At 42.6% G+C, this 26,413-nt stretch overlaps 1 protein-coding gene and 1 long non-coding RNA gene across 6 annotated transcripts in view; one reads left to right on the top strand and one right to left on the bottom strand.

Annotated features, from left to right (window-relative positions):
• Window positions 1-11,173: 11,173 nt before the first annotated feature.
• Window positions 11,174-12,012, bottom strand: LOC109493158. The gene is made up of 2 exons (XR_002147230.3): window positions 11,865-12,012; window positions 11,174-11,454 (listed from the first exon to the last, which is right to left on the bottom strand). It is a non-coding gene; the product is annotated as an uncharacterized LOC109493158 (long non-coding RNA).
• A 123-nt stretch (window positions 12,013-12,135) lies between these two features.
• Window positions 12,136-26,413, top strand: part of SBNO1 (strawberry notch homolog 1) — a 53,925-nt gene continuing 39,647 nt past the window's right edge. For 2 of the 5 annotated variants that reach the window (XM_023241333.2, XM_023241334.2), the window contains exons 1-4: window positions 12,136-12,295; window positions 20,320-20,451; window positions 21,173-21,277; window positions 23,203-23,515. In XM_023241333.2, the coding sequence (XP_023097101.1) occupies window positions 20,320-20,451; window positions 21,173-21,277; window positions 23,203-23,515 (550 nt within the window). In that variant the 5' untranslated portion in view covers window positions 12,136-12,295. Of the gene's footprint in view, window positions 12,296-20,319; window positions 20,452-21,172; window positions 21,278-22,099; window positions 22,182-23,202; window positions 23,516-26,413 lie in introns of those variants that run through there. The other 3 variants (XM_023241335.2, XM_023241336.2, XM_019814465.3) reach the window with 3 other exon arrangements.

Genomic DNA, 26,413 nt, shown 5'->3' on the forward strand with positions numbered 1-26,413 from the left:
AGGCCCGGGCCCGGAGAGGACCGGATTTGGGACTTCCGGTTCTTCTTGGGTTTGACCGGAACCCGACCTCTGACCCCTCGGCCTCCCGTCATGACCTGCAAAGCCTAGTTCTCCCAGCAGTTTGGCGCCTCCAGCACCTTGACCCACCCCAGCAGTTTCATTCATTCATTCCTGAGTTTGAAAGGCTTAGGGAGTCTTCAGTATTCAAAACTAGCTGGCACTAAATGGGCCAGAACCTCAGAGATCCTAGCCCAACCTACCTACCCATTTTACAGACGGAGAAAGAGAGATGACCAGAAGGACCAGGTAACTTACTTGCTGCTCAAGATCACCCAGCAGTATGATTGCAGGGCCTGGATGAGTTTTGTGACTTTGAGTCCACTAGGTAGTCCACTACCTTAATCCCAGGGAAACAACCCTGCCTTGTGCCCCACCAGGGGACCCTTGGTCATGCGTTCCCAGAGAAACACAATATGTCTTGGATAGTCTTTGAACACAGGGAAGGTGTCCAATTACAGCTGTCTTCCAGGGGGCCCCTCCTGGAGATGTAGGCAGAGGTCACTCATCCATTGTCTCTCTTTGGTCCCCAAGAAGGTTTTGGAGTCCATGCCACCGCCCAAGGACCCTACCATTGCACAAAAAAAAAAAAAAAAAAAAGGAAAACTAAGGTGATGAGGTGATGTATGACATATGTGAAAACATTGGGAAAAGTACAAAGTGACACTTCTGTCATGAATTCACTGTATGGCTTTTTTTTTTTAATTTTTTTTAATGTTTGTTTATTTTTGAGACAGAGACAGAGCATGAACGGAGGAGGGTCAGAGAGAGAGGGAGACAGAATCCAAAGCAGGCTCCAGGCTCTGAGCTGTCAGCACAGAGCCCAACGCGGGGCTCGAACTCACGGACCGTGAGATCATGACCTGAGCGAAGTCGGAGGCTTAACCGACTGAGCCACCCAGGTGCCCCTGTATGGCTTTGATATATCATTTCATCTCTCTGAACTCAACTTCCCCAGTTGTCAAATGATGGACTAGGACTGTTCTCTTCAAGGTTCTCCCAGCTTCCACAAATGTACACAGGCTTTTCCTTTCTCTAAGATGCATTAATTCAACACTTAGTAAATTGTATATACCTGGTGCCATCTGGTACCCTTAAAGATACAGTGATGAATAAGCCACAGATCCTTCACCATATTTTTTTAGGGAAAAAACAAACAAGTAACCACTTTTTAAAAAGATAAATAGTGATGAATGCTATGAGTAGAATGAAAAGGGAGAATTTTACCACGTGAGTGGGGAGAGGGTTGCTTCTATAGATGTGATGAAGTGAGATATATCATCTTTGAATAGTAACTTTAAGTTATACCCTAAATAAATAGGGCACAAGGGAAAAGGTACTTCTGGTAGAGGGAATAACGTGTGTGAATGTCTGGAGGCAAGAATGAGCTTAGTGTGCTTGGGAAAAAAGAAGACACCCAATGTCATTGGAATTGAGCACCTGCTGGGGAGAATGGAGGGAATCAGGCTGGAGAGGTAGGCAGGCGCTAGATCACATAGGCCCTTGAAGGCTGTGCTGGCCTCTCAGCTCCAAATCTAGTTTTCTCGACGCTGTTCTGCAATATTGGGGCTACAAGCCACATTGGTCCTTTGTCAGCTAGCATTAGGTTCTGTCAACAGGAGAGGAAACAGGGAATCTGGAAATCAGGGGGAGGGAGAGGGGACTTGCTAATGCCTGTTTGCTTGCAGTTCCCATCATGGTCACCTAAGTAATGACATTTTGCTTCTCACGGTGGCATTTGGTTCAGCGTCCATGTTCTTACAGGCTCCCCCTCTGATTCTTCTAGCCCTAACCTCCCCAATTTGTTCACCAGCCCTCAAGATGGGAGCTACTTCCTGCAGTTAAGTTACCTTAGTGGTCCCACTACCTCTTTAGTGAATTTCCTATTTCATTTAAAATTTTTTTCATGTTTATTTTTGAGAGAGAGAGAGACAGACAGACTATGAGCAGGGGAGGGGCAGAGAGAGAGGGAGACACAGAATCTAAAGGAGGTTCCAGGCTCCAAGCTGTCAACTCAGAGCTCGATGCGGGGGTCGAACCCACAAACTGGGAGATTATGGCCTGAGCCAAAGTCGGACGCTTAACCGACTGAGCCACCCAGGCGCCCCTGAATTTCCTATTTTAGATTCTATTCCTAACGAGACCCAGACGGACACAAAGGTCATAGCAAGGACTCCGACTTTTATTCCATGTCTAATGGGAAGCCACTAAATGGTTTCAAGCCAAGGATAGATAGATGGGTGAATCTGAATAGTTACTCACTGCAAATAGTTACATAAATTACAATAATCTATTTTGAGGTTTGGAATCGTGGAATAATGTGACATGTTTTTGGACTGTTTGCTTAATGATCCCCACTTTCCTAAGATGGTTGCATCATGTGGGTGAAATCACACCAATGCTATGATTACTTTCCTTACTCTAGTGTTATTTTTGCTTTCATATTTGCTCCAGGCTTTTGCTATTGTTAAATATTTCATATCAGCATCAGTTCTTGTAAGGTTCTATCAAATGGGGAATGTGCACCCTAAAGTTTCATGGCTGGTGGCCACTGTGATCTACTAACTGCGTCCCATTCTCTGTGAATACATATATAGACACACACACACACACATATATATATATATTTTTTTCTATTATGTACATGTGTGTGTGTATATATATATATGTATATATATATATACATATATATATATATGTAAGGATACATGGATACACACATACAAATATATAAAACTTCCCCTCTCGATATGTATATACACGTAATACATTAATATGTGTAATATGTATACAATATATGTACATATTTGGAATGCAAACAAGTGACAGTAAAACAATACTCTTTACCTCATAGGCTTATTGTTAGGCTCAAATAGGAGACTGAATATAAAGCATATGGGGATGTAGGAGTTGGAAATGGTAGCCATTTAGCAGTGACTAAAATAAAGTTACAAAATTGCATCTTAGTGAATTGCTATAATTTGGGTTGTTAACAGTTTCCTCTCCTTCTCCATTCTTTTCTTGGTGTCCTCAGAGGGAAGCCAAAACTTGTCTATTGAGTAGCACTTCAAGACAGGACTCTGTGGTCAGGCTCCTTGTTATTGAGTATGGAGAGAATATGCGAAAATGATGTCTATAGCATAAAATTTGGTATCAGGTGATATAGAACCAATAGCTTCTATGCTTCAATCTTTTTCCTCATCCTTTAAAATGGGTGTATCTTCCTTCCATCTTAACATCTCTTTTTAAGAAACAGTATTATAAACTAGTTCTTTAGTTGACTAGAATTCCTTAAGGGTTTAACATTATTAGTGTATTGAAAAAGTAAATGGGGAATGTATGTATCAATCAGTAAGGGTGTTTGTTTGAAAAGTCAAGTTTAAAGATGGTTTAACAGCACAGGTCAAACTGTTTAATTTAGAATGTGATTAAAACTTTTTTTTTGAGAGGGAGAGAGATAGATCGGGGAGGGGCAGAGAGAGAGAGGGAGAGAGAAAATCCCAAACAGGCTCCATGCTGTCAGCACAGGGCTCAAGGCAGGGCTCAAACCCACAAACTGTGAGATCATGACCTGAGCCTAAATCAAGAGTCAGACGCTTAACCGCCCGAGCCACCCAGGCACCCCTAGAATGTGATTTTTAAATTTCTTTTATGCATGGGCTTTTAGTTTTTGGATAGCTCTTTAATTTGTGAGTTTGAAGGGGGTGAATAAACATCATTTTCTTTCTGAGAGATGTACTTAATAGCTGGATCAGTTTGCTGGGACTGCTGTAACAGAGCACCACGAACTGAGTGGCTGAAACAATAGAACCATCTTGCCTGCACCTGGGTGGTCCGTTGGTTAAACATCTGACTTCAGCTCAGGTTATGCTCTCGTGGGTTCGAGTCCCATGTCGGGCTCTGTGTTGACAGCTAGGAGCTTGGAGCCTGCTTCGGATTCTGTGTCTGCCTCTCTCTCTGCCCCTCCCCACTCTCAAAAATAAATAAACGTTTAAAAAATTTAAAAAAACAACCTAAAGTATCGGCAGGGCTGGTTCCCTTGGAGGGCTCTGAGGAGGGGTCTGTTCCATGACTGTCCCCTGCTTTCTGGTGGCATGTTGACAATCTTTGGCATTCCTTGGTTTGTAGAAGCATCACCCCGACCTCTGCCTTTATTTTCATGCGGCCTTCTGCCTGTCTGCATGTGCCTCTAAATTTCCCTTTTTTTTTTTTAATTTTTTTTTCAACGTTTATTTATTTTTGGGGGGACAGAGAGAGACAGAGCATGAACAGGGGAGGGGCAGAGAGAGAGGGAGACACAGAATCAGAAACAGGCTCCAGGCTCTGAGCCATCAGCCCAGAGCCCGACGTGGGGCTCGAACTCACAGACCGCGAGATCGTGACCTGGCTGAAGTCGGACGCTTAACCGACTGCGCCACCCAGGCGCCCCTAAATTTCCCTTTTTTAAGGACACACCCATGTTGGATTAGGGATCACACTAATGACCTTGTTTGACCTCGTTTAATGACCTTGATTTGATTTGTAAAGACCCTATCTCCAAGGTCACATTCCGAGGTACTGGGGGTCAGAACTCCAATATATGAATTCATGGGAGACACAATTCAGTACGGGACAATAGTGTGTCTGAGTTTAATAATTTAGACAGCTTATGTTTAATGTGATGTGTCTTATGTCTAATTTAAATGTGATGCTTTTAGGGGAAATTTACAAAAACAAATAGCAGGGCATCCATTATAAAAACAAAAAAAGTAAAGTATTATTTTAAGTTAATACACACATAGGGTGAAAACTTTAAACAGAAACCCTTCTCCTCCTTAATCTCATTCTCCCAGCTCCAGAACCATTCTATGCATATGCTACTATACTACCTTGGAGAAGATAAAGACAGGTTATGGCAATGATCCAAACCAATAATGACCGTCAACACTTTGTGTGTGAAGAGTCGTCAGAACATTCTGAAAATCTGTAGTAAGAAACAGGTAATAGGGCCGCCTGTGTGGCTCAGTCATTTGGTTGAGCATCCGACTCTTGATTTCAGCTCAGATCACAATCCAGGGTCATGGCATGGAGCCCCACAAGAAACTCAACTCTTGTTACCCGGGCCTTCATTTTTTCTTGTCATTCTTCCATTTCGTTTTCCCTTTCCTAAAGAGATACTCCACAGGGATTAAAAATGTCCATACTTTCTTGGGACAGTTTGAGTCCATATCAGTCTGTACCCCAAAAAGTTGGTTCTCAGGCCAGGGAAGACTTTTAAAAATTAGTTTAAATATATGTTTAAACCTTTCAGCTTTTCACTTTAATTAGTGTCTGTATTAATCAAGATTGGTTTTGGATTGCCATTGAAAGAAGCCCAGCTCGACCGGGCTCAAGGAAATGAGGATGTGGATTATCGCTCATAACAGAAAAGTTCAAGGGTAGAAGTAACTTCAGGCAGGACAGGATCCAGGGAGTCAAAGAGTGTCATCTGCATTCAGTGTCTCCTTCTCCCTCCCTGTCCACCTCTTTGCCCTACTGCTGTTAGGTCGGCCTCACAGACTGGTCTCCCATTCTACGTGGCCTCTGCCCCCACTTCCTGATGCTATCTTAGCAACGTCAGTGGCAAGGAACTGTCTTTTTCCAACTGCTTTCAGTTCACGTCTTGGTTTTATAATGATTTTTTTTTTTTTTTAAGTTCTAGGTCCAACATGGGGCTTGAACTCACAACCCCGAGATAAAGAGTTGCATGCTGACCTGAGTCAGCCAGGCGCCTCTTTTTCCTACTACTTTCGACATAAAGTTCTGAAACTGAAACTCGTTGCCTCGGCACTGAATCTATCGGTGTGGCCTGGAAATGCACCCAACACTTCAATTTGCCAGAACTGAATTACATGCTCAACTCTGGAGTAATGTGTATGGGAGATGATTACTGTTCTCCAAACCACATGGACTTTGAGACAGAGAGATAAAAGTTAAAGTGCCAGTATCTGAAGAAAGACAGGTGGGGCACCTGGGTGGCTCAGTCGGTTCGTGGTCTCGCGGTTCATGAGTTCAAGCCCTGGGTCGGGCTCTGTGCTGACAGCTTGGAGCCCAGAGCCTGCTTTGGATTCAGTCTCTCTCTCTCTCTCTCTCTCTCTCTCTCTCTCTCTCTCTCTCTGTTCCTCCCCTGCTCACACATACACTGTCTCTCTCTCAAAAATAAAGATTAAAAGGGGCGCCTGGGTGGCGCAGTCGGTTAAGCGTCCGGCTTCAGCCAGGTCACGATCTCGCGGTCCGTGAGTTCGAGCCCCGCGTCGGGCTCTGGGCTGATGGCTCAGAGCCTGGAGCCTGTTTCCGATTCTGTGTCTCCCTCTCTCTCTGCCCCTCCCCCGTTCATGCTCTGTCTCTCTCTGTCCCAAAAATAAATAAAAATAAATAAATAAATAAATAAAGATTAAAAAAAAAGAGAGACAGAGATGGATTTGGGGGCGAGGGGAGTCAAAATAACCTGTTCCAGAGCACAGATTTTTAAGGCAGTGAAAATACTCTGATAACTGTAACAATAGATAGATGTCATTATGCGTTTGTCCAAACCCGTACAACGTATACCACCAAGAGCAAACTTTAAGGTGAACTACGGACTTTGGGTGATAGTGATGTATCAAGGTGGGGTTAGCACAACTGTAACAAATATATTGTTCTAGTAGGGGACATGGATTAACTGGGGAGCCTGTACATGGGAAGTCTTTGTACCTTCCCCTCAAATTTGCTGTGAATATAAAACTGCTTAAAAAAAAAAAAAAGGCCTTCAAAACACAACCCACCAAAAGCCTCTGTCCACATGATGTCTGCCATTGTGAAAAACCCAGTAGATGCTTTAGTCACATTCTGATGCTGCATTAGGTTGCTCACCACTCCTCCCTTGAAACGCTACTTCCGTGGCATCCGTGATATAATCTCTCCCTGGTTCTGCTTTACCTCTCTGACTTTACTCAGGCTCACTGAGTGCTCACCTCTTAGATACACACCCTGAGGGTTCTGCCTTTGGCCCCCTGCTTTCCTCTCTGCATTCTTTCTAGCACAGTTTTATCCTTCTTCATGTTTTAATCCCCATCTAGATCCTCAAGCTGTAGACTCCCAACTGCTTGCTAGACCTCTCCACTTGGATGTCCCATTGGCCCCTCAAAATTCCTCACGATAGACTTACTTTCATGGCCTCCAATGAACAATACCTCCTACTGTTCATATTTTTTTTAAGATTATTTTAGGGACGCCTGGGTGGCTCAGTCGGTTAAGTGTCTGACTCTTGATTTTGGCTCAGGTCATGATCTCACAGTTGTGGGATTGAGCCCCGCATTGGGCTCTGCACTGAGCATGGAGCCTGCTTGGAATTCTCTCTCTCTCTCTCTCTCTCTCTCTCTCTCTCTCTCTCTCTCTCTTTCTCTCTCTGCCTCTCCTCGACTTGCGTGCTGTCTCTCAAAATAAACATTAAAAAAAAAAAGATTATTGTATTTTCAAGTAATCTCTACACCCAATGTGGGGTTTGAACTCACAACCCAAGATCGAGAGTTGCATGCTCTACCAACTGAGCCAGTCAGCCCTTCCCACCCCTTCATACCCTTGTGTTGTCTTTCCTTGAATCTTGTGCGGCCTTGTTAATTGACAGAATGTGATGGAAACATCACTTGGTCAGTTGCAAGCCTAAAATTCAAGAGAGGCTGTAAACTTCTGCTTTTGTGTTTTTGGGAGCCCAGAGCCACCATGTAAGAACCATGAGGCAACTGGAGAGACCACACGGAGAGAGAGAAATACAGCTATTCCAGCATCCTGGCTGAGCCCAGCCCAGCTTGCAGCGTGAGAAAAAACCAAAATGGTGGTTAAGTCATTAGGTTTGGGGGTGTTTGTTACATAGTAATAGATAAGCAAAACTTTCCCCATTATCTAAAGCCGAACTCATTGTCTTCCTCTTCACATGTTGGTCTTCCTGAGGTCATAGTTTCAGCTGTGGCACTATTATCTACCTAGGTTCCGAAGAGAGAAACTGAGGCTTCATTATAGACTCCTCCCTCCTCACAACCCCTATACAACTAGCCGCTGTGTGTCGTTGGCTTTATCTCCTAAATATCTCTTGAACCTGGACCTCTTCTTTTGCTCAACAGAATTTTGCTCCGTATCACCTTCTGTTCTTATCTTCTCTCGATCTATCTAGTCCTCATATCTGCAGCCCAGTTCTTAGATCCCTCTGCTACACTGCTCCCAGAGTGATATTCTAGAATGTCTAGCCAACCATGGCAGCTCTCTGCATAACAGGCTTCTGAGCTCCCTGTAGCCTACAGAATAAAGTCCAAACTCAGTTACAAAATGCTCTTGGAGAATGACCTTCATCTATTTTTATAATCCTACTGATAATTCCCTGTTACTTGCTATGTCAATCAAGGTTCAGACAGGAGGCCGAAACTACACCGGGTTTTGAATAGAGATCCATTAATGTAAAGAACTGTTAACTGGGTCTAAGCTGGTTAACTGGGTGACCTGAAAGGGTGAAAAGAGAACTTTAAGACATCACCTCTCCAGCTGCAGGAAGCAGCTCCCACCACTTGGGCTACGGGGACGGGGATGCAGGGAAGGGGTTGGTGTCATTAAACTTAGAAACACAAAAGAGGGACCCGTGTTGCTCAGACCTAAACTCCAAGGAGGGGGCTCTGCTCAGCTGGTGCCAGCATCTCAGACCTTACAGGGTGGCCCAGTGGAGGGTCCTGCTGGTCCCGCCCCCTGGGAGGAGGGTTTGGTGGGACTATCCCGCAGGCCTGGGGGACACTGAGGAGAGCTGCTGCTACAGGAAGGAGAGGCAGCTGCTAGGGTGAAGAAGTGTTGTTGGGATGACGTTCACAGGAAACTTTCTCCTCCTCCAGCTTTGTCGTCTCCCTCTGGCACTCCCTGTTGCAGAAACAAACACTGAAACAGCTGGCAGAGCAGAAATGTGGTTTTGCGCATCACGATACAGACTAGGGAAGCCTGGGCTTGGAGCTGAGAGACGTCTGTCTTAATGACCCGTGCGCTTGCCTTGTTACTGTCGCTTCTCCTTGCTTTGTTCCTACCTGTTTCAGGACATTTGCATGTGCTGTTTCCTCTTCTTGAAATGCAGTTCCCTCTTCTCTTTGCCCACTTAACACCTACTCTTCCCACTTCCTCAAGGAAGCAGCCTTTGAGTCCTCTGGTGAGGTCAAATCCTTCTGTAATAGGCTGTTAGCTTCTTTGTAACAATGTCACAATTACAAGTTTACATTTTGTGTAATTTTTGGATTAACACCCACTACAATGTAGGGATATTAAACAATTTTTTAATTATTTATTTTTGAGAGAGACAGAGTACCAGTGGGGGAAGAACAGAGAGAGGGAGACACAGGATCTGAAGCAGGCTCCAGGCCCTGAGCTATCAGCACAGAGCCCAACACAGGGCTCGAACCCACGGACCATGAGATCACGACCTGAGCCAAAGTTGGACGCTTAAACGACTGAGCCACCCAGGTGCCCCAACACTGTAAGGACATTAATCTATGGGTAGGAACCATCCCCGTCTCTATTCTCATTTGGTTTTCTTTTTTTTTTTCTTTTTTTTTTTTTTTTATTTTTTTTTTTGTTTAACGTTTATTTATTTTTGGGACAGAGAGAGACAGAGCATGAATGGGGGAGGGGCAGAGAGAGAGGGAGATACAGAATCAGAAACAGGCTCCAGGCTCTGAGCCATCAGCCCAGAGCCTGACGCGGGGCTCGAACTCACGGACCGCGAGATCGTGACCTGGCTGAAGTCGGATGCTCAACCGACTGCGCCACCCAGGCGCCCCTTCATTTGGTTTTCTTACATTTGTGCCCCTAATTTCTAACAATGTACCTGGCCCATAGTAAGGGCTCAGTAAATACTTGTTGAATGGAGTGAGAAGTACAGTTTTAACAGCCATGGAGAAGTCAATACCATGCCTCAACAGGGTTTTGTTTTGTTTCTGAATTAGCTGCTTCCAATAGCATCTCTGTTCTGGGTGGACCCAATAAGTCTTCCTCCTGCTTCTGGTCCTCAGTAGCTTGACTCCCATCCCGATACAACTGCTACTTGCATTGTCATTCTGAGATGCTCTATGTGTACACGCAAGCAAAATATATTATTATACATACTCATAGATAGAGATGCTTCATTCTGTTGAACAACTGTTTTTCACTGTAGGAAAGTACCACAGTTCAGTTAACCAGTCCTTTCCTCAAAGACATTTAGTTTGTTTCCCATCTTTGGATTCTACAAATAATGCTGCAGTGAATAACCTTGTGTGTGACATTGTGTGCAAATACACAGTTATATTGCAATATCTCCTGAAATACCGTCTTTTACTTTGGTCCCAGAGAAGGAGATTATGCAGATCTGGCAGCAAGGACCTAGCTTGGATGCTCAGAAAGTATCTCTAAAGGTGGGGGTTTCTAGGTCAGACTTCCGCTTTTTGGAATCTAGTATTTACCTAGTCCTAGCCTGCAGCTAGAGTTTGAGGGCCACTTGGAAACCAAATTGTACCAGCCATGCTCAGAAGACACTGATTCATTAAATACAGTGTTTTAGATTTTTTTTTCTGCATCCTTTCTCCTTTCATTTCCTTGTCTTTTCATAATTTGACAGATTTGTAATGGCTTGTTTGGTGTCATCTACACTAGACCATAAACTAGGGCTAGTCTAGTGGCCAGCAGTGAACAGGACATATGAGGGCCTTGTTCTTATGGGACTAGTTTTATCATTTTTACCTTTACCAGGTTTCTTTGTGTGTAAGGATGAAATGAAATAATGAAAGCAAACTAATTAGTCAGCAATTTAAAGTGTTCACTTATATGAATATATATATATATATATATATATATACACATATATGACACATACTTATGTATATAAACGCCCAGTTGGAAGATTCATAATCATCTTGCCATGACTACTTTTTTTCTCCCCACTTTCCCTCTACTTTCTCCTGAGGAGCTCACACCTTAACCTCCAAGTGTTTTGGGGACTTGGTTTTCAACGCAAGGCGAGCGGGATGCGCCGCCAGTAGGGGGCAAGACTCACCCAGGCGTGCCTATTACCTAAGCAACGGAGTCAAACAGCATTCAGAATGACTTTACAAAAGGGTTACCAAGAAGTTAATTTGTTTATTCTGTCAGGTCATTTAATAAGAACAATAATAATAGTAGTAGTGGTAAGAATAAGGGGAAGGAGAAGAAAATAAGGAAGCGAGAGGTGGTGGCGACAAACCTTTTCTGCAGCAATCATTAATCAAGAGCAATAGTTCAGAAAAAAGAAATGGGGCTGACTCTGCTCACACTCCTTAGGGTATGATAATGACAGTGGACCAGCCGAAGGTCTCCGAGTTATACTGCGGTTTCATATTGAATAAAGTGCTTTGAGCGAGCCTAACAAGCAAAGAATAAGCGAATTATTTTTTTCTCGGATTGACTGGGTAATGAAGAGCTTTCCAAAGTGATAGAGACGCCACTAGGTAACTTCCTGGGCCGAAACCACACACCAAAAGGTTTTGAAAATAGCTTCGGGCCCCTCCTTGCCCGACTTTTGAAAGCAGGTGTGGGACGCATGCGCCCGGCCCACCGGCTGACCTCCTCGTGGCAAAACCAGAGTGCGGACCTTCCTCCCGACGGCCCGCGGGGCAGAAAGGGAGGGGGAACGGAATTCTCGCGAGGTGTTTGAGCGCCGGCGGAAGCAGTAGACACGTGACTCTTCCAAGAGGCCTTCGCCTTCCCCCCTCCCCCTTCTCGGAAACCCGGCCCCCTCACCCCTCGCCCACCCCGGAGACGCGGTAAAGGACCGTTTGGGTTCCGGAATTCTCTTGGATCCAACCACTGGTACCGGGTCGGCTGGGGCCGGCGGAGTCCGTGCTTGGCAGCGAAGGCAGGGGGCGGTCAAGATGGGGGGGGGAAATCATCTTCCTTCACCTAGGAGGGAGGCGGGGCGGAGGGGGGCGCTGGGGAGCGGGTGGGGGGGGGAAAAAGGGAGGAAGTCACGTGGGGCGCGCGGCGCGCGCTGCGTGCGCGCGGCGCCTCATCCGTCGCCCCACCCCCTCCCCTCCGGCGGGGCGGGGGGGCCGGGGGGAGGGGCGTCAAGATGGCGGCGGGGAGGTAGGCAGAGCCGGACGCCGCTGCTGCCGCCGCCACCGCCGCCTCCGCTCCAGTCGCCTCTAGTTCTTCAAGCTCTCGCCACCCGGGAGAAGCTGTTCCGGCGTCGGATCCCGCGGGGAAAGTAAGTCCTTTTCTCAGCTCTCTTCTGCTTCCACACTCCCCCTCCCGGACAGCCAGCCTCCCACTCCCACCCTCCTCAGGGGGCCGTGTGGGGCCGGGCTGGGGGGGGGGGCAGCCACCTCACCCCGGCTTGGGGCCTCCCTCGCCCCTCTTCGCCCCCTCAGCCGCGCGCCCCAGGGTTCTCGGGGGCACGGTCCCAGCAGCAGCCCCGCCGCACTCGCTTCCTCCGCCCGTCAGCGCCGGGCCCTGCGGTCGCTGCGCGTGGGGCTCTCGGGCCCCGGGGGCCCCGCTGTCCCGGGCCGGAGGCACCCAGTTTGGGCGGGGAGGCAAGGTCTGCGGACTCCGGCTCCGACTCTACTTGGGTCGCCCCCCTTGCTTTCCCCGCTCCACTCGAGGACTGCGAGGTCCCGGACCCGCAGGAAAGTGAGCTCCGCAATCCTTCAAAAGTCCTCCTGTCGGAGGATTGCCCCCGGCTTGCGACGAGTGCGGGAGGCGATGGGAGCGCCCCAAATCTGGACCCCACGCCTGCAGTTTTCTGATTACCTCGCTCTCAGGGTGTCGAAGCGGTACGTGGGACACGTGGGGGCCACCTTCAAGCCTCACCGAGCGATCAGCTTAATTTTGTCTCCAGCTCGCTCGCCTCCCAGACCCTGAGCATCTATGCAGAGAAAGGCGGTTGCGGATTTGCTTGCTCTAAGAGTGCTTGGCGTAACGAGCGTCTAAAGTTCCCCAAACCAGTGCTTGCTGGTGGTTTCCCTGAAGCGGTTTGGGATCGGTTTAACCGCTGAGGAGATGTGGATGTGCCCGAACCCTTGTGATTGTTTCTTTCCTGACCCTGGCATCCAGCTCCTCCCCTTTCCACCCCGGCTTTGTGCTGCTGTTTGGTTAATGTTTGCGGACCTCTAACTTGATCCTCGCACAGAGAAGCCCTTTTTATGTGCGGGCTGCGTTTACTGTAGGGAGCTTTTGTTTTGGGGAGTCGCTGGTTGAGAAACGTGGGGAAAGAAGGGCCAAGAAAATGAGAGTCAAATAAAGCAACGTTTTCATCCATTGAATTGCGCAGCCAATTGTAACCGCACCCGGAAGTTTGTACTAAACACGTGTTGCTGAGGGAAGGTTAAAAGCTGGGTCCCCTCTGACCTTTGAGAGTTGATTATTAGCAGTTTATGTTGGGTTAGATGGTTGTTTGTTTGTATTTTTTTTTCTAGACAGCTATGGTTAGGGACGAAGTAGGGCTTGTACAGAGTCGGCCAGGAAGGTCTAGAAAGCTGTCAAATCCGGAGTTGCCCTGGAGCACATAGACTGGGAGACACGAACCAGCTAACAGGGCGAAGGGATTCCTTTCCCCCACTATATTTACGGCAATCAAGTGATTTTTTTTCCGTAAGCTGCGGGGGAAAGCCAGGATCATTGCCCCAAAGACAGTTTGTGTAGAATTTCTAGGACAAAATGCGGAGTTTGGCCTGGGTGCCTTGCATGGGACCGTGATTTTGAGAGCAAGGGAACGTTTCATTTTCGTGTTTAAAGAAGCTGCTTCCAAAATTTCCTTTATCTGGAAAAACATGTATATTCTTTTGGCTTCTGCTCTTTTGTCCCCCAGGCTAACTTAATTACACACAGTTGTCTATAGAATTTTAAGTGAATTTTACTCTAGCTTGTGGGTAAGTATTAGAAGGGGAGGCTTAGTTGGTGGCTGACAGTCCCATTCATTCATTCATTGAATGCTGTTAAGCGTCTGGCAGTTTTACTTAAGGGCTTTGCTGAAATTACGTACTGCTTAAAAACGGACAGTGTGGAGATTCTTTCATGCTTTTTAAAATGATGCATCTCAAAGACTCTGGCTGCAGATACATTTCTGCGTTTCTTAGTTTCTAAATTGAGCTTTGATTTGAGACTTGCCTCCTGTGAAGGTCCTGAACGCTTGGATCTGAGATCTGGTCTTGCAGGTACCCTGACTTCATGAGTCTCTCAGTTCCCGTGCTTTGTCTGCCTAAAATTAGTGTAAAGATACTTTCTGAGAAGAACTGCTTTCACATGAAATAGTAAGTAGTTACCAAAATGATAGGATCCTAAAGTTTTTGCAGTTGTCTTTTTTTTTTTTTTAATGCTGAAGATTGACTTTGATGTCGTTGAACTTATTAGGACAGTCTTGGGATACCACTGACATTTTGTGTAGATGGAAAGATAGGCTCTTGAAGAGCAGGAACTCTGGTTTTATGAGTACAGTACAAAACCCATCAAGTTAACTTGCTTATTTAATTCTGGGGAGGCAGTGTATAGTACAGAGTAGTGATTTTGAAACCTTTTTACTGCATCCCGTGGTATTTTTACGTTGTGTAAACATAATGACATGTTTTACGTTGTGATCTAGTATATACGCACACACGGAACTGAAAAAGTCATGTCGTGAAATGTTTATCCTCTCTACGCACTCTGCGCTAGTTTTCTGTTCTGTATTGAAATATTTAAGAATGCTGATCATGATACACTGAATTGACTTGACAACTCACTGTGGTGTGACCAGCAGATTGAAAAATATGTTCTAGGGTTAAGAGTACAGTATCTTGGGGGGATGTGGGGTCAGAGCTCCTAGGTTTCTAATTCTGCTCCATGCTTGCTTTGTTGTTACCTTGTTACAGTTCATCTCTCTAAGGCTCAGTTTTTATCTGTGACAAAGGGATAACAGGTAATATTTATTCATGGGTTATCTGGAGGGTTAAAAGAGAAAAAAAATCAACACTGTAGTAAATCTCAAGGTGTCTAACCATCTGGATTTGATGGTGGTAATCGAGAAAGTTGTCCCACCCCCTCCATTCTTTCATGTGTTTTTTTGTAAAGCATATTTGAAATTTTGTTATCTGCACGTTCCTTTGTGAATCCATTCTTCCTATAAGTTTTGTAGTGAGAGCAGGAAGAGGCAAACTTCAGTGAGCAATTGCTCCCTTGAAAAATAGCTATTAAAAAATACAAATTATATTCCTCAAGGTAATGAAAATCCTTGTTAATGAATTTTTTATATTATCTTTTATATCGTGATGTTCTTTTTTTTGTTGTTAGTTTCACTTATTTATTTTGAGAGAGGAAGAGACAGTGAGAGAGTATGCATGCATGAAAGGGATAGAGAGAGAGAGGGCGAGAGAATCCCAAGCAAGGCTCCCCACTGTCAGCACAGAGCCTGATGTGGGGCTTTGAACTCACAAAACGTGAGATCATGACCTGAGCTGAAACCAAGAGTTGGACACTTAACCAACGGAGCCACCCAGGCGCCCCTCTCCTGATGTTCTTAATTAAGGAATTGCATTCAGTAGACACTGAATAAATACCTTGTTCATAGATTATATTAGCTGAATTCTGAGTGGATCATTATCCTTCAACTTCTTAAACTAAATGTCATTCGTTACGTGTGGGCTTTGTAAAAGCAAAGTTGAAGCGGAGTTAAAAGGCAGACATACTTAGCGTTGTTAAGGAGAAAAAGTCCTGTTTGTTATTAGTTCAGGCAAAGAAAGATACTTGCTTTACATAAAGAGGTCTACCAGTCTCCTCTAGGCAACCTAACTGATTAGCTGGACAAATTGAATAGCTGACACTTACAGGTAAAAAGGAACTTGTATTTTATAGAACCAATGTGGAAGTTATTGAATAGATTGCCCACAAGTAAAGTTGTATTTTAGGGAATAAAGCGTTGGATCAGTGATGTGGAAGAAAACCTGTATTTTTGACGTGATACTAATATTTATCCAAATGATATTTAATAGCTAGTAATGTAACATTTATGCAACAGCAATCCTGTAAAATAGGTTCTGTTTTTATTCCCATTTGAGGAAACAAGTTATTACTTGATCACATAAGTTATTATTTGACCGTATTATACTACTAGTGGATGATGTGGCCAGGATTTGAACCCAGATATTGTTTGACCCCATTGTCTGCACACTTGCCACTGCTACAGATAGACCCCTTGTATCTGCCCAGAGCTATAAAGATCTGCTTTGGGTCTCAACAAGAGCAATCTTGTCCTGGTTGATAGGTTTCAGTGTTGGTATTCTCAGTGGGAACCGTACCCTTGCATTCTTCTGATTGGCTGTTGTTTCTCAGGATTCTCTTCTTGCCAAGGATGGCTCTTCATTTCTACTACTGTGTCCTTGTTTCTTATTTATCGTAGATGCTTTCATAGGTGTACTATTTTGAAATAGGTGGTATTTTTGAATGTGTTTATTTATGATAGAAATGGAATCTTTTGTTCATTGTTTCAGATAGAGTCACTCTGAGGTTAGCAGTTTTGGGGTTTGTTTAAACATTGCTACATGTTAAACTTCACCTAAGGTCTACGAAATCCTTTGTTAGATACACTGTAACACAGTTCTTTTATATCTATCTAACAGTATTTGCATTTATATTGTATTTAAAGGGTTCAAAGTAAAATTGTTGTTTTTCCTCTCAATAAATCTTACTCGTAAGGTGAGGAGAAGATTGAATAATATAACCTTTTTAAGAGCTCTCTTCGCCTGAACACTGAAATTCTGTGAGTCTGTAATAGTTTCAGAATAGGAAAATTAAATATTAAGAGTATTGCCTAATGGCATTAGAGAATGGCATTAGATGTTCCTCCATATCCCTTTCCCCCTTTTTCACTGCAAAAAAGTGCAAGTAAAGAATTTGTGCCCAGTTGACTAAGAAAGGATCCCTAGGGGCGCCTGGGTGGCTCAGTCAGTTGGGTGTCCTACTTGGGCTCAGGTCATGATCTCATGGCTTGTGGGTTCGAGCCCCGCATCAGGCTCTGTGCTGACAGCTCAGAGCCTGGAGCCTGCTTCGGATTCTGTGTCTTTGGATTCTGAGTGCCCCTTCCCCATCATGCTCTGTCTCTCTTTCAAAAATAAACATTAAAAAAAAAAAAAAAAAAAAAGGATCCCTAGATTTTGTGTATAAGATGTATATAAACCTAAAAACTTCTTCATTAACAGCTTGTAAAAGTCATTGTCGTTACTAAGTCACTACTGAGGTTAGAGGTCTCGAATTGTTATTCCTGTGAATGAATTTTCAGTAGGTCATTGAGTGTTATTTATAACTGTGCTGTTATTTCTTGTAAAAATACCAAGTTTTTCCCAAATTTTTCCCTTCACTGATAATATTTTTGTACTTTCAATTCTCACTGTTCAGAAAATATGTTTCAAAAACCTCTCATGAATTTAGTAATGCTTTTCAATGATTTTTTTTCATTAATGATGTTTTTATACTTTTTAGTATAATTAGGTAGGGCTTGGTGTGCCTCTAGTGGATTAATGGATCCCTTGGCCTCCCAAGCGTTCTTTGGTCTGTAGTTTAGGTGTCACTGGTTCAAAACAATGTTTGTTTTTTTTTTTTTTTTAACGTTTTATTTATTTTTGAGACAGAGAGAGACAGAGCATGAACGGGGGAGGGGCAGAGAGAGAGGGAGACACAGAATCTGAAGCAGGCTCCAGGCTCTGAGCTGTCAGCCCAGAGCCTGACGTGGGGCTCGAACTCACGGACCGCGAGATCGTGACCTGAGCTGAAGTCGGCCGCTTAACCGACTGAGCCACCCAGGCGCCCCAAAACAATGTATTTTTATTTCAAATGTAAGTAAATCATTATTTCTAATATTGACTTTAAAAAGATGACATTTTGATAGTTTCTGGAGTTTTATCAATCAATCTAGGTCAGGATTAGTCATAGCAAGCAGACCAGGACCACCACACATTCCCCCAGGTCACTGGTCTTAGTGAAGTATTTTGTGGATTGAAAATGTTTTTATTTATTTTTTATTTTTAAATGTTTATTTACTTCGAGTGAGCAGGGTAGGTACAGAGTGAAGGAGAGAGAATCTCAAGTAGGTTCTGTGTCGTCAGCATAGAGCTGGATGTGGGGCTTGAACCCACGAACCGTGAGATCATGACCTCAGTCGAAACCAAGAGTCAGATACTTAACTGGCTGAGCCACATGAGCGCCCCTGAAAATGTTTCTAAAGCATTGGCTTAGCTCTCAGTACATGTTTGTATTCCATTACTAGGATTAGTTTGTAAAATATGGTCAGCTATTTGTTTTACATCTTCATTGGGACGTTTCTCCTATTTGTCTCCTCTGTTCATTCCCTTCATACCGTTTCCATCTTGCTGTGCAATGATCTGTCTTCCTTCTGATTTTAATCTCAAACTGGCATTTATTCCAAAGTTAAGTATTGAAACTTCTTAGGTTAGCAACATTGATTTCTTGATCTATTCATTGGAAAGAGAATGCATGGGCTTTGGGAGTTTGAACAATCTAGATCTGGGTAGGTGTAGGTAATATAAGCTTTCTGCGCCTCAGTTTCATCTCTGGAATTATAATACCTACCTTTTTCGGGGTTGTTGTGGGCTCATAGTGTACATGAAGAGCCTGACACTGTGAGCTTTGTAAAAGATACTTAGTTGTCAATTTCCTTTCTGTCCTTCTTCCTGCTCAAAATGTATTCCAAAGACTTCTTTTCCTTTTTCTGAAAAATTTTGGGGGAATCTCATTCGGCTTATCTGCTCTTCCTTGGGGCTGTTTAAGACCCTCTTTAAACAGTCTGCCCTTAGTTTCATTTCTGGGTATCTGTGGTTTCTATCTTAAACTCATTCATGTTTCTGTTAGAACTTCTTTCTAATTGATACTTAGGCTCCTGTGACATAGGCCTACCTAGTAGAGGATTTCTCTGTTAAGTATCTTGCTTTCATTTGAAACAGTATTTCTGCACATTGGAAGTCATGGTCATAGTGACTAACACCTTTCTTTTAGTAGGACATAATGAAAACACTGGCATTAAATTCTGTCACACAGCCTGAGAACTAATGAACTAGCTGAAAATTAGTATATTTATGTAACATGAAATTAGTGTTTTGAGAAAAACAAGTACAGTCATTTTTTTCCCCGTGTTTATGTATGTAAATTGGTTATTTCAGATAATGACAAAAGTTAAAAATTGAGAAAGTTGTTTTTTTCCCTCTACAAGATGGATAACAATCTGTTTTGGTGCTAAATTACTTGATACATTGGATCAAAGTACATTGGTTCCTTAGAGTACAGTTGGAAAACCCAAACCTGAAATGTATTTGCTTGCTTCATTTTCCCCTACTAAACCATATAACTCCTTTTTGGGTCTCCTGGGCTCAATGCTTATTTTTTTCACTTTGTGTTGGCTTATCTCTAATCGTCCATCAATTCATGCTTTTTGTGTATTTCATATTTTCTTTGATCTTAAGAGCTTCTGTATAAACTTAGCCTTATGGATTGTCCTTCCTAAATATCTTGGAATCCATCCCCCCTTCTTTCCACACTCTGTTATTATAGCACATTATCTCTCTCTTGGTGTGTGTAGTGGTTTCCTAAAATGTCTCTCTGCTTCTGGTCTTATTCTACCCATTCTCAGTTTGCTTCCATGCTTCTGTGGAGTAACCTGTCACAAATCTGACTGTGTTCTGCAGTCTTCTGTCTGATAACTCTTCAGTGACCCCCACCACCCACGGGATTAAGTGAACTCTCTAGCATTGTATAGAAGGTTGTGGGTGACATTTTCCTCATCTTGTCATCACCTGTCTGAGCCTTGGATTTCTGTCCTGAGCTTCCGTACCAATGGTAAATTACTCATAAACGTTGTTCTTAAAGTACTAATGTCTTTCATGCCTCCATAAATTTTAATGCACTGTGCAGAAGATGCTTCCCCACCTGGTGATTTCTTCCTTGAGACTCGGTAGTTCCGGGTCGTCTTTGTCCCCTCTCTCCCCAGGCCAAGTTTAACATTGCTTTTGTGTTCCCACCGCATTTTGTACACAAATACTCTTGCTGTGTTTTACATATTTCTCTGTCCTTTCCATCTTGTGAATTTTTTGGAATCAGAGACTATTTCTCGTTAGTCGTTCTTACTTGATATGTAACAGGTTCTTCATAGATATCAAGTGAATGGATCTAGTAGAAAATGTTCGTTTATATTTAGAAGAGAGTTAATTGTCATTTTAAGTTTTTTATGTTAACATTAAATCTTTTGTTCTAAAGATGGTGGAGCCAGGGCAAGATTTACTGCTTGCTGCTTTGAGTGAGAGTGGAATTAGTCCGAATGACCTCTTTGATATTGATGGTGGAGATGCAGGGCTTGCAACTCCAACACCTACTCCTCCAGTTCAGCAGGTAAGAGTTTTCCAAAGCCTCTGTAAAAAGTAGATTGCTTAAATTTCATTTCTCCTTACAGAAATAGGTATTAAGATACATTAAAAAAATTTTTTTAATGTTTATTTTTGAGAGAGCGCACGTGTGTAAGTGGGTTAGGGAGGGGCAGAGAGAGAGGGAGACAGAGGATCCTAAGTGGGTTCTGAGAGCCTGATGCAGGGATCAAACCTGCTAACTGAGCCATGAGATCATAACCTGAGCCCAAGTCGGACACTCAACTGACTGAGACACCCAGGCGCCCCAAGACATAATTTTAAATATGCATGTGCATGTTATTTTTATGTTATTAGTCTTCATTCACGAGAGGGACATTTTTGCAGTGAAAAATTAAGACATTTTCTGCTCTGATATACATATATATTTATATAAGAGAGACGTATTATTTAGAGCTCTTGTGGGAGGGTTGTTAATTTCCTTACTAGTTGTCTTTGTACTTCTTGGGGACCTTCTGAGGTTTCACTATATACTTTCTCTGAAAGTTAAAATAAGATTCTGGTGTTAGCATAATTTTGTGAAGATGTTGTACTTGGAAAGATTATTACTTTATACTTGGTATCATATTTTTTTGAGGGTAAAACTTTTTTGTTTTTGTTGTTTTAATAAAATGAATACATTTTTGGTTCTTAAAACAGTTCACTCCCATCATATTTTATTTCTTTCTCTGATGTTATTTTCTCTCCAGTCAGTGCCACTTAGTGCGTTAGAATTGGGTTTGGAGACTGAAGCAGCAGTTCCTGTTAAACCAGAACAAGAGACAGTACCTACTCCAGCACTGTTAAATGTTAGGGTAAGAACCATTTACATTTGACATTGTTACTAAAATGGTTTAGGATCATAGTCAGAAAATAACTTATAAGATGAAGTCATTTTTATCTTACTAGTTCTGCTTTTTGCTGCTTTCCAATACGCTACTCTCACATCCTACTTGCTAAAATAATGCTTTCATTCTTCTGGTAGCTATGTTGATCAAAAGACAATTAGGACAAAACAGAAAATTTTTTGAATTTACTCATTGTAAATGATATAAAATTTGTGAACTACACATTAACCCACTGCACTTAATTTTTCCTTGTTTATTTCAGCTTTTGTCCATTATGTGATCATAATTGTGCTTTAAATACAGAGTTTACCTTAAACGTAGCATTTATGAACTTAAGCCTAGTGGTGTAAAGGACATCCTAGTTAAAAATTTGGTAATTATGATAAATTATTGTTGAGGGTTTTATTTGAAAGTGGTAAGTGGTGGGACGCCTGGTTGGCTCAGTTGGAAGAGCATGTGAGGGTTGTGAGTTTGATCCCCATATTGTGTGTAGAGATTACTTAAATCTTTAAAAGAGTTCCCTGCTTTAAAAAAGGGGGGATAAGTGGCAGCCTACAAAATTCTTATTATAGGAGTCATGGAAAAATACCAAATACTTTGAAGAGGGAAGGAAGTAGAAATAGACTGAAATTTATAAAAATACTCAGTTGTACTTCAGTCGTTTAAGATCACAGATATTTTATCATTCTCAAATCTTTGACTTTTTTTTCCTGCATTTTTGTCCAGCTTCTAATGTCCCCTCCCCACCCCCCAACTATAAAAAATAAAATGCTATATGGTTTTTCTTAGGCTCAAAGGTAGTACCTGTATTATCACCAGTGTTTGATATTGATGATATTGGTGGATTCCCCGGATCATTCATGCAAGATAGGTATTTAAAATGTTGCTTGGGGTTGCCTGGCTGGCTCAGTCAATAGAGCATGGGACTCTTGATCTCGGGGTCATGAGATCAAGTCACACATTGGGTGCAGAGATTACTTAAAAGTAAAATCTTCAAAAAAAAAAATGGTAGTTTTCTCTTTTAAGTTCTAAATGTTGGTATAGTCTGTATGATAGCAAACAAAACATTGTATAAGAATCACAGAATGTTAGAAATGGAAAATGGACTTCAGAGAGCCTGGGCCTCCAGGGGTGAAGTGATTTGCTTAAGGTTATTGACCTAGTTGAGGCAGTGCTGGGATTAGAAATACTTTCTCTTCCTAGCCCTTGTATTATATAGGGTTGCAATACATCACAGCTTGCTTGGGATAGTCCTATTTTATGCTTGCTGCCCCTGACAGTTATCGAAAATGTCACACTACTACTATACCTTTTTTTTCCCCCTCAAAATGGTGTGCTTTAACTTGGTAGTTTATAGTTAGGCACAGCACCAATAGTTTGGTAAGAAAGTCAGTTTTAAATTTTATTTTTTTATTATTAACTTTTAAATGTTTGTTTATTTTGAGAGAGCGAGAGAGCCCATACATGTGCACGCATGGGAGCAGGGAAGGGACACAGAGCGAGAATCCCAAGCACGTTCACAGAGCCCAGTGCGTGGCTTGAATCCACAAACCATGAGATCATGACCTGAACCAAACCAAGTGTTGGATGCTTAACTGAGTGAGCCACTCAGGTGCCTCCCCATTTTTTTTTTTTTTTTAATTTTAGAGAGGGAGTGAGCAAGGGGAGGGGGCAGAGGGAGAAAGAGAATCTCAAGCAGGTTCCATGCAGACACCAGGCTCGATCCCATGACTCTGGTATCATGACCTGAGCCGAAATCAAGAGTCAGACACTCAACTGACTGAGCCCCTAGTTTTAGATTTTTAAATGGCCTTCCATGTGCGTGGATCTAGGCTGTGTTAGAGAGTAAAGTACTTCTCAGTGGTCTGATGTGTTATGGTTTTCTTTTATAGCAGCAGCCTCCATCTACTACAACATTTGTGCTGAATCAAATAAATCAGCTTCCGACCTTGGGATCTACAATTGTAATGACTAAAACACCGCCTGTAACAACGAATAGGCAGACCATCACATTAACAAAGTTTATCCAGACTACTGCAAACACACGCCCTTCAGTCTCAGCACCAGCAGTACGAAATGCCATGACCTCTGCACCCTCAAAAGACCAGGTTCAGCTGAAGGATCTACTAAAAAATAATAGTCTGAACGAACTCATGAAACTGAAGCCACCAGCTAATATTGCTCAGCCAGTTGCAACAGCAGCTAGTAAGTCTTTCTATTTTCTATGGTGTCACCTGTCTCCCTGAGGTAAGATAGGTCAGTGTGTTTTTAAGGGTTTGCTTGGGTCTTAAAAGAACTGGGCAGGAAGGAGATGTCTGCATGACTCTGTACAATTACAGTATTTATACAGTACAAAGGAAGAAGAAATTTAGAAGCCTTAGCATTTACCTTGAAGTAAAATATGAAATTTCCAGGTGGCTACAATCATTAACACCATGAGATACTGGTTTTATATACTGGGAATAACTGGTTAACACTTTCTTGGTCCTTTAAATCTGTTCTTCTCAAACTTTATGTGATCTTGTTCACAGCCAGAATCAGATTCAGTAGGTCTGGGTAGGGCCCAAGATTCTGCATTTTTCTAACAAGCTTTTTGGAGGTGTTATTGCTGGTGGTCCTTGGACCATGTGTGAGGTAACTGGCTTTAAACTGATACTTTACTGCTTTACTGTGACTTTTACAGCTTTATGATTTTGCCTGTCACTGGCTTCATTGCTCGTGGATAGTCGTGTATTTAGTAAATTCCCTTTTAAAATACATATGTTTTCATTATAAAATAATTTACTGCATTTTTTTTGAAGAATGAGCACCCATATAATAACTTTCTAAAAAAACAGCTTTATTGAAATATAACGTGCATACGATAAATTTTACCTTTTTAAAGTATACGGTTGAGTAGATTATAGTATATTCACAGTTGTTAAACCATCACCACTAGATAATCCATAATACCTTAAGGATAGGGTTTAACAGGAAAAAGTTCCACAGTGGTTTGATTACATTTTTAAAGAGTTCATTTATGCATAAAGAATATAGATTTTGTAGTTTTTCTTTGGAGTTTGTTGTTGCTCATTTATTCAACAAATATTTATTGAGTGCCTTCTATATGCCAAGTACTGTTCTGGGGTTTTGAGGCTATGGCTGGGAGAAAAACTGTTGGAATCTCTGCTCTCATGGAGCTTGCATCCTAGTGGAGAGATGCAGACAATAAACAAAATAAGTTATACAGTACGTCTGATACGGACAAGCTCTGTGGAAAGAAATAGAAAATGGGGTACAGGGCAGGAAGAGGTTACAGTTTTAAGTGGAACGTTCAGAGGAAGCTTCGTGTTTAGTGTATTGAGGTGATTTTTAAGGGTAAAATAGAATTAATTGGTGTTTTTAAAAATTTTAGTATAGTTTTAGAAACTGAAAAATGTGAACTCTTAAGAGGGATATTCTTTCCTTCCCTCTACATTCTGCTGAAATATATTTGAGTGCCTTTTTTTTTTTATTATTATTATTATTTTTTAATTTTTTTTAACGTTTATTTGAGACAGAGAGAGACAGAGCATGAACGGGGGAGGGTCAGAGACAGGGAGACACAGAATCTGAAACAGGCTCCAGGCTCTGAGCTGTCAGCATAGAGCCCGACGCGGGGCTCAAACTCACGGACTGCGAGATCATGGACCTGAGCCGAAGTCGGCCGCTTAACCGACTGAGCCACCCAGGCACACCTATTTGAGTGCCTTTTATGTAACAGTACCATGGCAGGCACTGTTGGAAACCGTAACTGACCTCAGTCATAGTCTGAGCTGACCACTATTGTATAGGTTTAGCATAGGAATTGGTGCCTTTTTTTAAAGTAGATTTCTTTGAGATTATTGTATGTTTGGATTAAGGAGATAGAATGGAGGTTCCTGATGATTTACGCTGGCACATAAATAGCATTTTATTAGGGTTTTGGAATGAGGTGATAGGTATTGTACCTATCAATTTGTATTTCTAATTGTGGGAAATAAATAAGTTCTAATACCTGATATAGACCAATATATAATTTAGGGACAGAATTGACTGCTTGGAAGTTGTGCTTATGTTTATAAAGAAGAAGGCCGGGGCGTTCGAAAGCAGTGGTCAAAAAGGGTTTGTAGCGCGATGTAGAACTAACTTTGTCTCCAGTGAGAGATGCAATTAAAAATATCAAATTATTTAATCTTTTCTTTGAGTCCATACCATTGTGGCTTTATGGTTATAGTTTACTCAAGGTCATTGTCCTGAACTAACTGCAGCCTGGCAGCTAGATGCCAACTGAAAAATAATTTTAACTGCCTTAGGACAGATTTTTATTTTCTGCCATGGAGAGCAGGACCGTGGCCCTGACCTGGCTGGGGTGCAGGGCAGCATCTGGGATGGCTCTTGGGAGACTTAGGGGTGGGGTGGGGTGGGGTGATCAGTTTTGGAAGCAACTTTCATTAAAAGTTTTTGGGTTTGAGGAAATACTGCTGCTTTTTTGAGTGGCTTTCTGAGCATTCTACCCCTCAGAGCAAATGTCCTCATAATGTAAAGAAGACTGTTATTGTGAGGGAAGTTCAGAAAGCAAAACAAAACAGGATAGGTTTGGAGCTGATCCAGTAATACATAGTAAGTACAGTAACATCTACCACATCCAGTGGAGTAATTTTAAAAAGACAAGAGTACAAATCAAGGCCATCTTTGTGTGGAAGCCTGAGAAACCGTCAGACTAGACCAGGGCTGAAAAAGAAACATGTAAGTGAATGCCGAAGATAAGCATACTTTTGTGTTGTAGCAGAGGATCATCTTTTTACTAAAGGGGAAGAACAATAAAAGTATGAAACTGCAAAGAGCAAGATTTTGCATGTTCCTCCCTCACTTAGCTATGGGTGTTGCGCCTTTTGGAGCCATGAGCTCTTTGGGTCTCTGGGTTCTGAGTCCGCTTCTGTAACTCTGTGAACTGTTCACTGGCTCTCCCACAGTTACGTTAAACAGATAAATCCGTTATCTCTGTTCTGACCTCCTTATTTTGTTAACACTTTGTTATTTTGGAGTCCCAAGTGACAGGCCTCCAAACACTCCCTATCTTTTGGTAGAATAGATCAGATCCGG

The sequence above is a fragment of the Felis catus genome, chromosome D3 (assembly GCF_018350175.1).
Source record: "Felis catus isolate Fca126 chromosome D3, F.catus_Fca126_mat1.0, whole genome shotgun sequence".
Classification (NCBI taxonomy): domain Eukaryota; kingdom Metazoa; phylum Chordata; class Mammalia; order Carnivora; family Felidae; genus Felis; species Felis catus.